General features: G+C 33.6%; 3 protein-coding genes across 6 annotated transcripts; 1 reads left to right on the forward strand and 2 right to left on the reverse strand.

Annotated features, from left to right (window-relative positions):
- Positions 1-2,171: 2,171 nt before the first annotated feature.
- Positions 2,172-3,144, reverse strand: LOC145618703 (tetraspanin-8-like). The gene is made up of 2 exons (XM_081673482.1): positions 2,638-3,144; positions 2,172-2,444 (listed from the first exon to the last, which is right to left on the reverse strand). Exons 1-2 carry the CDS (start codon positions 3,142-3,144, stop codon positions 2,172-2,174), a joined length of 780 nt encoding a protein of 259 aa, XP_081529608.1.
- Positions 3,145-4,331: 1,187 nt separating this feature from the next.
- Positions 4,332-6,735, reverse strand: LOC145617687 (large ribosomal subunit protein eL20z-like). 4 transcript variants are annotated; one of them, XM_081672424.1, is made up of 6 exons: positions 6,621-6,735; positions 6,230-6,320; positions 5,538-5,687; positions 5,338-5,458; positions 5,136-5,253; positions 4,332-4,647 (listed from the first exon to the last, which is right to left on the reverse strand). In XM_081672424.1, the coding sequence occupies exons 3-6, from the start codon at positions 5,584-5,586 to the stop codon at positions 4,594-4,596; spliced, it is 342 nt and encodes a 113-aa protein (XP_081528550.1). In that variant the 5' UTR covers positions 5,587-5,687; positions 6,230-6,320; positions 6,621-6,735; the 3' UTR covers positions 4,332-4,593. The 4 variants fall into 4 exon arrangements, with proteins under 4 accessions (XP_081528550.1, XP_081528551.1, XP_081528552.1 ...); XM_081672425.1 differs by lacking the exon at positions 6,621-6,735 and adding an exon at positions 6,451-6,585; XM_081672426.1 differs by lacking the exon at positions 5,538-5,687.
- A 1,113-nt stretch (positions 6,736-7,848) lies between these two features.
- On the forward strand, positions 7,849-11,721 carry LOC145617972 (uncharacterized). Its single transcript, XM_081672748.1, has 4 exons — positions 7,849-8,375; positions 9,119-9,265; positions 9,809-10,123; positions 11,020-11,721. The coding sequence occupies exons 1-4, from the start codon at positions 8,007-8,009 to the stop codon at positions 11,431-11,433; spliced, it is 1,245 nt and encodes a 414-aa protein (XP_081528874.1). The 5' UTR covers positions 7,849-8,006; the 3' UTR covers positions 11,434-11,721.
- The last annotated feature ends 366 nt before the right edge of the window (positions 11,722-12,087 follow it).

The raw sequence follows: 12,087 nt of genomic DNA on the forward strand, positions 1-12,087 counted from the left end.
TTGGTTGCTTCGCGTTCTCTCAATTAGATTCGCGAAGCAACCAAATGTTCTTTAATTCCCCTAAACTCGGGAGAGAATTTCCCAAAAAAATAATTGAAACTTAATTAAAAGCGAAGATTTTACAATTATTTCATATATGTCATTCATATAAGAGTAAACTAACAACGTACGTCTACCACTATTAATCTATTATCTATCCGGCATGGAGTGTTCTGTTTTTCACAACTAATTTTAGTAAAAATATTTGAATTAACATTTATGGATGATAATATATACAAGTAACAATTTATGACTTTCTTAGCTGTGCTAAGTTGGATTCTAATTTTATCTTATGTTACCAAAAAATGGTGGAATAGTACCTGTTATTGACCTTATTGTTATCCACTTTTATAACAAAATATACGAAGTATATACTTCGTTATTATTATTATTGTTATTATTTATTCTAGTTATAATAAGAGCTAGAAATTTGCTATGAACATTGAATGAATTTTAATATTTTATTATAGATTAATGTTAATATTGCTGGGTTAGTATTTTTAATAAAAAGAAAACAATTATTTTTTTTTTTGAAAGACTAATAGAATATTATAGCATAAACTAGTCTTCAAAAAAAAAAAAAAAAAAAAAAAAAAAAAAAAAAAACTAATTGATTTTACAACAAGAGAGGGTTTGATGCAGAGACTAGTCACGTTTTTAGTAAATTAATAATGTTCACATTTTTATTTATTTTAATTTAAAGAATTATTTTACCAATATTTGAATGTAGAAGGATAAAAAAAAATTAAAAATAAAATAATATCATAAGCAATTTTGGTGAGTAATTACATCATGAGAAAATGACACATGTTTGTATCCCTTTCATTAGGAAATAATAATCACATATATTATTACGTGACGACTTGAGCGAAAACGTAGTTACATTTTCTTTTATTGTAATGGCTTGTAAATTGTAACTGATTTTACATCCGTATGAGTGTATGACCGTATCAAATTGAGTATTATAGGAACTACGTAGGAATTGAAGTATGGGAATGCTCCAATTATGTCAATTATCAAGGGTTTAAAAAGCGAATTCATGTCATATATGTTTAGTTATGATTTAATTGGTTTTCAGATTTATATTCTTGTATTGAGGTTTTTTTTTTTTTTTTTTTTGAGAAAATGTATTGAGTATTGTTACGCCTTTTATTTTAGTAATTCACAATCCATCTCATTGAAAATCATTCTTAAAAATAAACAAAACAACTTTAGACTAGTGTGAGATTTAGAATTCATACCTTCGTAGTATGAGATTTCATATCAATCTATTATCCTAGTTCAACAACATAACGGCCCCTAGATAGTTGCACTAACAACTTTATACTAGTGTGAGATTTAGAATTCATATCTGCGTAGTATGAGATTTCATATCAATCTATTCTATTTCAACATCAAAACAGCCCCTAGACAATTGCACTTTTCAGTATCTCCATAATGCTAGTTTGACTGTACTATTTGATCAAATGCTATACATATAATGGAGTATTTAAAATTTTTAATTGTGTGTTGATAAAATAAAAAATAAAAAATTATATATCTTGAAAGTAAAATGCTTCTAATAAGATTCTTTTGCCCTATATTTTCTTTTATATAAGTGAGGATTTACAGTCAAAATTTATTAGGTTTCACATTCAAAAAACACTTGATTATAATATTTTTTATATATAAAATTACAATATATATAGATCTTTACTCTATACCAAATATGTTTAATTAAGCATAGAAAATTCTACTTTCTATTAAGAAAAAAAAAATTCCAAAATACATATTAAACGTTATAAGATCTCATTTAACTATGTCATTTCTTATGTAGTATACAATATTTGATATACAGTAGTCAAAGTAATTTAACTTCAATCTTCATTCAAAAAAGAAGTAATACAAATATTTTAATTCGCACAGTCATCCCTCACTGGCTCCCTCTATTCATTTTAGCATTTGAATCTTTTTGTTCGGGAAAAAAAAATCTGTATCAAAAATCGATTATCTTTTTAAAACATAAGGAAACACATTACAGAGTTAACCTCCAATTGTAAAGAAAATTAAACTAAATAATTCCCTTTTGACAAATGCATTTGAGAGAATATACACGTAACTCTAGATGTATCCGTATACAAGGTAATGGATTTTTAATCTCTAAGAGCACAACAGGCAATGATGAAAACAACAAACAAAACAAGAAGAAGTACAACATTGACAATAGTAATTCTTCTCCAACCCTTCATAAACAAAGCTAAATAACCAGCTTTGCATGATCCACAATTATAGCACAAGTTATTAAATGCATTGTTCCAAACTTTGCAATCTGGATCTGTTGAAGTCAATCCCTTTACTGGAGCTATCCAAGTTGTTGCACTTTCATATGTAAATCCACATTGTGCTGGTGGTTTGCAACATCCTGTCTGTCTCAGAAGGAAAAAAAAAAAAATAATAAATAAATAAAAAAAAAACATCAAACACTTTTTAGGTCTGTTACATATGTGCATACTCTTATTCAAACTGATTAAAAATATTCCCCAAATACTTAGTATTATTTCTGAATAATCAAATTTTAAACAAAACAATAATTGAAAAAAAAAGGCAAAAAGATTATACCTCAATAGATGTAAGTTTAGAGCGCTTGAGAGTAACAAAATCCATAATAGACCTAAAAGCACCAATCTTGCCACAAGCATCATGGCGAATCATGCATGACTTAATATCCTCCCAATGACTTCCACCAACCATATTATTCTTCAGCCAACTTGAGAACCCTTGAAGCTCATACTCCTTAACATTACCCCCTAGAACATCCTGCCCATTTCCGCCTCCCTTAATTACCGCGCCTCCAACAGTTAAGCACGCTAACAAACCTATGATTACGACGAATAATGCAATCAAATACAACCACAGGAAGAGGGTTATTCGACAGCACGAGCCTAGGAGTCCGATGAGGGAGATGATAAGCAAGCAAGTGCCGAGTGCAAGAAGAGGCTTGTACATTATGGGATCACAAGGGGAATTGGCTGTTATTTTTACGAAATAACCAGCCAACAGAATTGGTAATGAAATGCATAAGGTTATGGTGTTTAGGCATCCTAGAAGAACAGTACTTACCGCCATTACAAATTCCTTGACTAATTATGTTTTAGAGTTATATTAAATCGAAAAAAATTCAAGTTTTGAATTGAATGAGCAAAATTTTTTTACCTGTGGAGGAATAGAGAGAATGACCCCAAATGAAAATCAAGGGGTAATTTTCTCTGAGTTGATGCAAAAATTTTAATAAAAAATTACCCAAATTGGGTGGCAAGGAGAAAAGAAGGGGTTAAAGGGTACCTAAATATGGGGATATTATTTAGTAGCAGTAGAAAATTGTGAAAATACAATTTCAAAAAATGGGCATGTTGTATAAACATAAAAATTTGTAAAATGTCTGAGATCAAGGATAGATATTCTCACCTGTGATTTAGCGGCTATTTTCAAGTTGACTAAATTAAGATCAAGAAGAGAAAGGTAAAGAAAACCAGATATGGTATGTTTGATATTCAAATCTAGCATCACACGAGAGTAGCTTATTGCTCATATTATTATGTTGTTTTATACATCATGACCCGTTTACAAGCAATCAACTAGTTTTGCCAAACACCAGCTAAATCAGCAATTACGAACAAAGAGTATATACACATATTAATTCCTCAACGAAACGGGCAAGTTCACAAACAGCAGATTTACCAAGGATTGGCTTGGCTCAATGACCATTGACTCTGATTAGATTTGGTATCATTCTGGCTCAATTTTAGGACCAGTGTTGGCATATTCAACAATTAAGGTGAAAGGGGAGGGGGAAGAGCATCACAATGTGGTTCAATTGTGAATTTGTGAGGCTAGCCTTGACTATCAAAATATTGGCTGACAACCCAGCCTTGAGCTGAACCAGCACCTTGCAATTAAATTAGACCAATCTTGAACCAGTTAAGCAGATACGCTATCACTGATAGAAACTAAGCTGCTCATAAAGATTGTGCTACCTGTCGTAGTAGCTTACTTTAACTCATCAACAAAGTGCAGACTACTGTGTCAATGTTTTGGCCTGTGGGTTTACACAACCTCATTGAAAAGCTCATCTACTAGTATGACTCTTTTCCCATGCCAGTAATATACAAGATGATTGGCGAATGTACCATACAAGTAATGATACTGGCTTCCAGTAATGACACCATAATATATTACTTGATCCAATACCACAAATCCACAATGCAGCAACTATAACCATGACACAGCAGTACATCTGGGCAAAAAGTAGAGCATTTCAAAAGGACACATATCTCATACTTCGTATATCTCTTCATAATGTGGTAGTACTGTATACACTTCACTACAGTGGTCATATTATATGTACATACAAGTTTTTTGCGCGAGTAGTAGAACTTACAGTCATCCTGCAAAATACTTTGCCAAGCTCTTTCCCCAGAGATTGATCCCTTGTTCTACTTCGCTTGTGTGTTAAATTGGACAAAGAAATATATACAAGGAGCTAATATTATAGAGCTTTAAGGGTTTCAAGAAGCACTAGAGAAAAATCACCGCCACGATAATCAGAGCCAGTACTGTAAATACCAGAGCCTGCAATCATAGAGATATAATGTTAATTACTAATACATGAGAGAATGGCAATATCCAACATTTTCTCAATTTAGATTCAAATGAACAAGCAACTTGAAGAGATAGGCAAGCCATGACACACAATTATAGAAATGATTATCTAATCACGATAAATGTAGCCAGTTAAACATTGGTAGGCAGGAGTAACATGAGGAGTCAGGAGAAGTGGGAAGGAAGGATAAGCAGATAGTGTGCATAAAAAATGCATAATTATCCTCATGCACTTTTACAGTCTTACTAGCGTACATCACATGGTATTAGAGGCTAAACACAATCTAATTTCAAATCTAGAGTATTTTTTATTACTGCGCTGTGAACTTTTAACTCCATTGATATCAGTAAAGGCCAATTAGGCAAACAATAGCAGTGATGTCTGCAAAATTCAAGAAAAATAATGGTGTCGGCATAAGCCAAGACAAGCAATGCCATGTCATAGACAAGATACTTACAGCTATTGCGCAAGTGGCCAGTCCAATCCTTTCCCTAGGATCTTTAAGGTAGTAATTTCTGAAGTAAAGGATTGTAGCATAGTACCACATCAACGGGAATACGAAACCAAGCAAAAACCTGCCAGAAAGACACATGTTTTCATTAAGAGAGAAGGCAGAAAAGTGGGTAGGACAAGCAAAAAGAAAAAGTTGGGACACTTACGAAAACCAACCAATACCACAGCCGAAGCATGGGAGTGGTTTATCATACATCCCCAACAATTGGTCCTCTCCATCCTCAATAAGTGTATAATCCCCCTTTTTTTCAGGGTCTGTTGGGCAGCCTGTGGTGGATAAATACATTTGAATGATTGAGATAACTATGGAAAGAACATTTAAGCGGAGGAAAAAAGATCAATATACGTTGTATTTCTGGGTGCTGCAAAAGCATGCACATTCTCATGGGCCTCATCTTTATGTTTAAGAATGACTACTTCCCGAACCTTATAGTATGCTGCCTTCCCTCAGACAACTCCCATTTAGCCTTTCAAACCTTGCTCAAATAGGGAAGACCTAATATTCATGAATCAGAACATATCAGAACATTTTGCTTCAACCACCTAATGATTTTTATCTCCTAATGTGCTCAGTCCAATCTTTTTTATCCCAAAAATACTCCCCAGTGTTACCTTGTTCAAGTTAGGTCAGGCTATAGGGATAATTGGCACACATTTACTTCATTATATTCTAGCTTGTTTAAGCAGTAAAGAAAATCATGGTAGGATTAATCCACCAACACTCTATTGGCAATCGAATAAATGGACAGTTACCATTCTTATCAAAACTTTGGTTTCCAAATGTAAATTTGGAATGTCACCATTATCTAGTAATCTTTGACATGATAATAACATCATAAAAAAACATAAATTTAAGAACCCGAAAACCTTGATTCGAGCTTTCACCCGTAACATCTAACCCATTGTTACCAAAATCTAGCCAAATCATACAATGTCCTTTCTTAAACTAGCAATCATTCCATACTTCCATTATAGTACCAAATTCGGATAATAAGCAGCACAAAAATTGCAAAATCAAAATGAGAAAAATAATCATACTTTGTTCCATGCTTGGCTATACAAAAATCACCAAATTGACATGAAAATATGAAATTGTAGCAGCAGCTGCCCAACTCTCTCTTTCTATAATCTGCAACATTCAAACCACAAAAATTCATCAGCAACATAAATCACCTTCTCTATAATTAGAAGATACAAGAATCAATTGATAATCTAAACACACAAAATTAGCAGAGCAGCTTAAAATTTCAAATACCCACCAAACAAATTTATAAAAGACAGCTACAACAAGGCTGAATTCAATCAAATTTTGGGAAAACAAACAAGACAATATCATCAATAAATCACACAAGATTAAATCCCTAAATTATAAAGGAACAAAAAGGCAATGAAATAGTTGGATTCAGCCAAGAAAATAAGTGAGACTTGCCTGAGAAGGGAAGGTAGCTTGATAGTAGTAGCCAAATGCTTTGCCGTAGTTCTAGAGAGAAAGACAGGTGGGATGTCTTTACAGAAGAAGAAATTGAGAAAAATGGGGCATTGGCACACTCAAGGAGTGGGGTACATGACTACAACAAGTTAATGACCATAATTCATACGACGGTCGATGGGTCCTTCATTACTTTTGGTTGTTAGCGAGTCGTCCAATTGGTCTCTTGTTAGACGGTCTGATAAGATATGGTGTGAGCTTGAGCCATATAATCAAATCACCGGATATGGGGAGTATATGGGATAATTTTTTTTCCAATGATTATAAAGTAAGTTATTAAGTTATTTAATTAAACAGATTTTATTAAGTTATTTTATCAAACAGATTTATGATCATTAACATCTGGCTCGTTGGGTACACTTCATCCTTAGAAACAATATAACAATATAACAGAACATGAAAATTCACTTCATCCTTGGCCAATAGCCCAATACCATATACTAAAAAGTCGAATTACACTTAATCAAGGACGGATCTAGGAATTTTATGTAGACCGGGCTAAATTTCTAAAGCTTATGTATTTTTTTTTTTTTTTTTTGAAAGAAATCGATATAGCAATTTTATTAAGAAGCATCTAAACCCACCAAAGTGATAATACTTTAACATTTTAACATATGATTTTTATGACAAAGAATAAGAAAGAATAAAAGAATAAAAAAAAAAATTAAAAAGTAATAAATGGGCTCGTTGGGTTTCAATCTCTTAACCTACATGTTATGAGAGGTGAGTTAAAACCAAATCAGCCAAGTAACCTTTCATTTTGTTATAGTGCAACTTAAACTTCTTTTACAATTTTTGGATCATAGGGAGGCCGTGGCCTAGGCTGGCCACCCCCTAGATCCGTCTTTGCACTTATTATATATATCCTCTATTGATGAAAATAAAATTTAAATTGAAGCACTTATTACTTTCTTTTTATGGGTAATAAAATTTTGTCAATAAATTTGTTCATTTACTTAGCAAAATACTACTCCATATCTCTTTAAAAATACGTGCTAAAGCGTGTTGCAAGTAAATGTAAAGGAGAGCTTTTTAATATTTATTTCTTCTTACTTTCTCAAAAAAAAAAATAAAAAAAAAAAAAGTAAATCGGGGAAGTACAACGATCATCTTTTTTGGCCTCGTCTTAAAATTTGGTTCGAGCCCACAATCAAAAATATCAAGCAAATAGCCCAATATTACTTTCCCTTCTTCTTCTCTCTCCGATTCTCCATTATTGTAGGGTTTATCACAGAAAAACCCCAGTTCAATCCCCAAAACCCTCTCGTATAATTTCTCTCTGTTTCAACCAATCAACCCCACTAACCCTCTTTGCCAAAATCAAACATGGAAGCAATAACACCCCCTAAATCACACAATTCCAAGAAAAAAAAGAGGAAATCAATCCAATTTGATACCCAAGTTCAAATGTTGAAGGAACAACAAGAGAAAAATGCACCAATGTTGGGGTATTACCCTTCTGGGTTCGACCCCATAAACCCTAAAAACCCAGAATCAAGCAAATTAGGGTTTTTCAGGGACCAAAAAAGGCTTAGAAGAGTTGAACTTGTTGTGAAACCAATTGGGTCTAAAGTTGATTATGTTGGTAATAGTCATTTTGGTGAAGCTGCTGTTGGTAGGATGAATAGTTATGCTCTTGCGGTTGTTGATAAACGTTCTCAGACTTTCAGATTGGCCCCCATTAATGCTAATAGGGTATAATTTCATTCACTTTATTCAATTTTTGTTTTTCAAGCTTATTGTTTGCTTAATTCTGGTGTAGAGAGAGCCACAAAGGCGGTGATGTGCTCGGGTTTTGATCCCGGGTACGGTTGAATAATCTAATTGGCATTTTACGGGTTTATTTGAAGTAAATTTTGCTTGAGTTTAATTGTGATATTTGGTATTTGATTATGTTAATTGCTTTCAACAAGAAATGTTGAATTTTATTTGTTGGTTTAGCTAGTTAAGAAGAAGATTGCAGCTTGGCTGTTGTTTTTGTTTGATTCCCACGAAATTGGAAGTGATTTGTGCTTGTGTGAATGTGTGATCATTCAAGGAAGAAAGTTGGGAAATTGAAGTTTTTTTATGTTTAATCGTTTCGTTAATTGTGTCATTTTTTCATCAGCTGGTATAGCTATGCGTTTAAGAATTCATTAACGACATTGCCTGCTATATAGATATGCAAATCCTTGTTTAAAAAAAAAAAAAAAAAGAAAAAAAGAAAAAAAAGTTTGAGGAATAGCTGCTCCATTGCCTAAAGTGGGTTGTCTTCATAAGGCAGAATTCCCTGTCATTTGGGCTGTTGTTAGTAAAGTGAAGTTTTGTCGGGATCGTATACTGCAATTATAAACCCTCCATTTGTTTCTCAGTTTACGATCTCGGCATTGTTTTGATGTAGACACCTATTTGAGCTTGACTTGCTTTCCTTACATGGACCTTGTTGTTGACAATGTCAGGTATTCAGGCTACAACCATTAGCTAGAGCATCATGTGCATCTGAAACGGAACCAGAAACTCCAGCCAAGATTGACGATGCTGAAGATAGAAGACTCAAACGGCATAAACTTACAGACCGTTATGGTACCAAGGGCGCAATAAAGAAGGTTTGTATTCTTCCACTATGATATTTAATTATGTGCTGATACTCATCTTTGGTGTTAGGATCTTAGGAACCAAAGGCATGTGATGGGATACAATGTAGGGAACTTTTGTTCTTGGCTCTGCTCCTTCTTTACTGATGATGAGATATCTAGATCAACATCCTTTGTTTTTTTGCGTTATGTTATGTGATAAATCTGTTGATTGTTCTATTAATTTTTAATCCAATTCATGTTTGATGAAGTTATGGGGCATCTTGATGTACACATGTACCATTTGAGCCAAGGACCAAATTGTTAACTCATCAAGTGATGAAATGCTAATTTTTGATGAAAATTTTCTTACGGATTCGTCAAATATAAACATCTGTCAAGTTTAATAAAGTTATGTTTAGCTATCCAGATTATTAATAAGAGAATCAGAAATTTCCAAAACTAGTGCTCACAACTTTACATGTATTAAACTGTATATAATACAGTATAGAACACTTGTATAGTCTGGATCAGATTTAATTCGGACAAATTATTGATTAGTTGTCTCTCTTGCAGGACAAGGAAGCTATGCGGTTAAGTCAAAAGGAAGATCCTGATGTCATGCCTGAGATTAACCAAATTTTAGAGGCAACTCCTATAGACAAGACAGCAATTGAAAGTTCCAGTTTGGACACTGACAACAATCTTCCCCCACACGATCTCTCTGCTACAACACCAGAGAAGGCTTATCTGCTTGATAAAATTATTCTCAAAGGAGAATGGGATTATGTGGGAGACATTTTGGAGCGGTTGCAATCTGGGCAGGAGATAAAACCAGATGTTTACCCAAGTTTTGTCTGCAATCGATGTTACAAAGTGGAATTAAACAAGGTGAGTTGTTTAAAGATAGACTTTTATTTTCACCTGAAATTCACTTATTTGAACTTGATGCAGTTGTAAATTAAAATTGGCTACCCTTGTTAAAACTTATTTGAACTTCTTTTCCTATAAATAAATAATATAAGATTTTGTATGGGAAAAGAACATAGCTGTAGGCTGATAAATGCCATCTTTGGACACATTGATTGTTTTTATGCTGTCTTGGATGTTTGACGTTTTCCCCTGAGATGCCATGTAAATGTTACATGTCATCATACACAATTTATAAGTTTTGATATTATAGGAGCTATTAGTAATAATCAAGGCAGCATCTACATCTTGCTGTAAGAGATTTGTGTGTTGGAAATAAATTGTTATTGATAAGTGATTCTTTTTGCTTGAAATAAAACAATAGCAGAAGGTAGTTAAGGAAAAATAAAGGGAGTTAGGTGAGCTTAATTGCACTTTTCAAGCTGTTCTGCGGGCATATTGTAAAGCTAGCCTTTATTTTTTTGTGTGTCTTTAGGGAGGGGTGGAGTAAGTTGGTTGCTCTATGTGAGTTTGTTGGGTTTGAGACAAAGGAGCAAATGATTGTGAACTTGGGCTATGTTGTTAATCTAGCACGGCAAAATGTAGTAAACAGGGTATATGCTTCTTTGGGTTTGTTGTGTATTAATATAGCAAAATCTGGCAAAGTACATGATCATGGCTAGTGTTTTGGGGGCAGTTCTGTGGCTTTTTGTGCATTTTCGTCCAGACTTCATTGGCCAAATGTTGTTCTCATGTTCTGTCAAGATTCCATTGCCCAATACTGTGGTCATTGATCTCAATACCATTCGTTAACCTATATGTTTTCCCCATAGGTACATAGTCATTTATGTATGTTATTTCTACTCTTGATTCTGTAGGATGAAGCAGAGCAGAGAAGGCTTGCTGGCATCCTGTCATATATTTCTCATCTGATAAACATCAAGAATCGGTATTCTGCTGGTGGTGGTGGAAAATCTTCTAAGCATCACGTTTATCTTCCAAGCATTTTGGCACAGAAGTTCGACAAAATGTTTATTAATAAAGAGAAAAACAGGCTCTCGGATGACAAAATAGGCTCCCTCATCAGCTATGTGCTGGTTCTCACCTTATTTGTTGATGAGTTTCAGACTGATTTTACAGATATTGCCAAGGATCTGAAGATGTCTGCTTTAAGTCTAAGACCTTATTTTGAGAATTTGGGCTGTAAGTTTGCCAGAAGAAATAAGGTGACTGTTGCTACCCTTCCTACTCCTCTTAAGTTCCCAACACTAAGGAAGAGGAGAAGAGGGTAGATGTAATAATGGCTCCTGCTATTCTTTCACTTTCCAAACAAACCTTAATTCCTTCCAGAGGTTTGTTATTTGACAGCGCCTTTTACAACATGTGATAATCAAACCGGGGCTAGATGAGCGATCAACGACATTTTATTTTTGTGTTTTATAATCTCAGTTGGCATACCAACTATATAAGGTAAAAGTTGTTTCAGTGATTGAAAATTGAAAGATTACTGTACTAGTTATGATGGCTTCATGGTTTATACGGAGTATTGCTGAGCTAATATCAGCCTTTTGAAAAAGCTCTTTTATCAAAAGTTTAAAACAATTTTTTTACATAGTCAACTTCTCTAAATTAGCCAAATTAACTCATTTTTAGTTGAAACTCTATTCGTGATAGCACATACTTCGTATTTGTAATTCTGAAATTGGTAGTTCTGCAATTAAGATTTTCATTGTCACAAAGACACAACTTCACACGTCATAATCTTAGGGCCTATTCTGATTAACTGAACTGACCTGACCCTTACATGTGTATTCATTAGCTGTTGTTCACCTACTAATATATAAACACATGTTAAAAATGCATAATTAACTTTTAACGTATTTCAGTATGCTTATATAATTGCATGGTGTGCGGCGGTGAGCCATACTCAGTAGTCAACCTTTTTT

Source organism: Chenopodium album, chromosome 26 (assembly GCF_948465745.1).
Source record: "Chenopodium album chromosome 26, dcCheAlbu1.1, whole genome shotgun sequence".
NCBI classification, from domain to species: Eukaryota; Viridiplantae; Streptophyta; class Magnoliopsida; order Caryophyllales; family Amaranthaceae; genus Chenopodium; species Chenopodium album.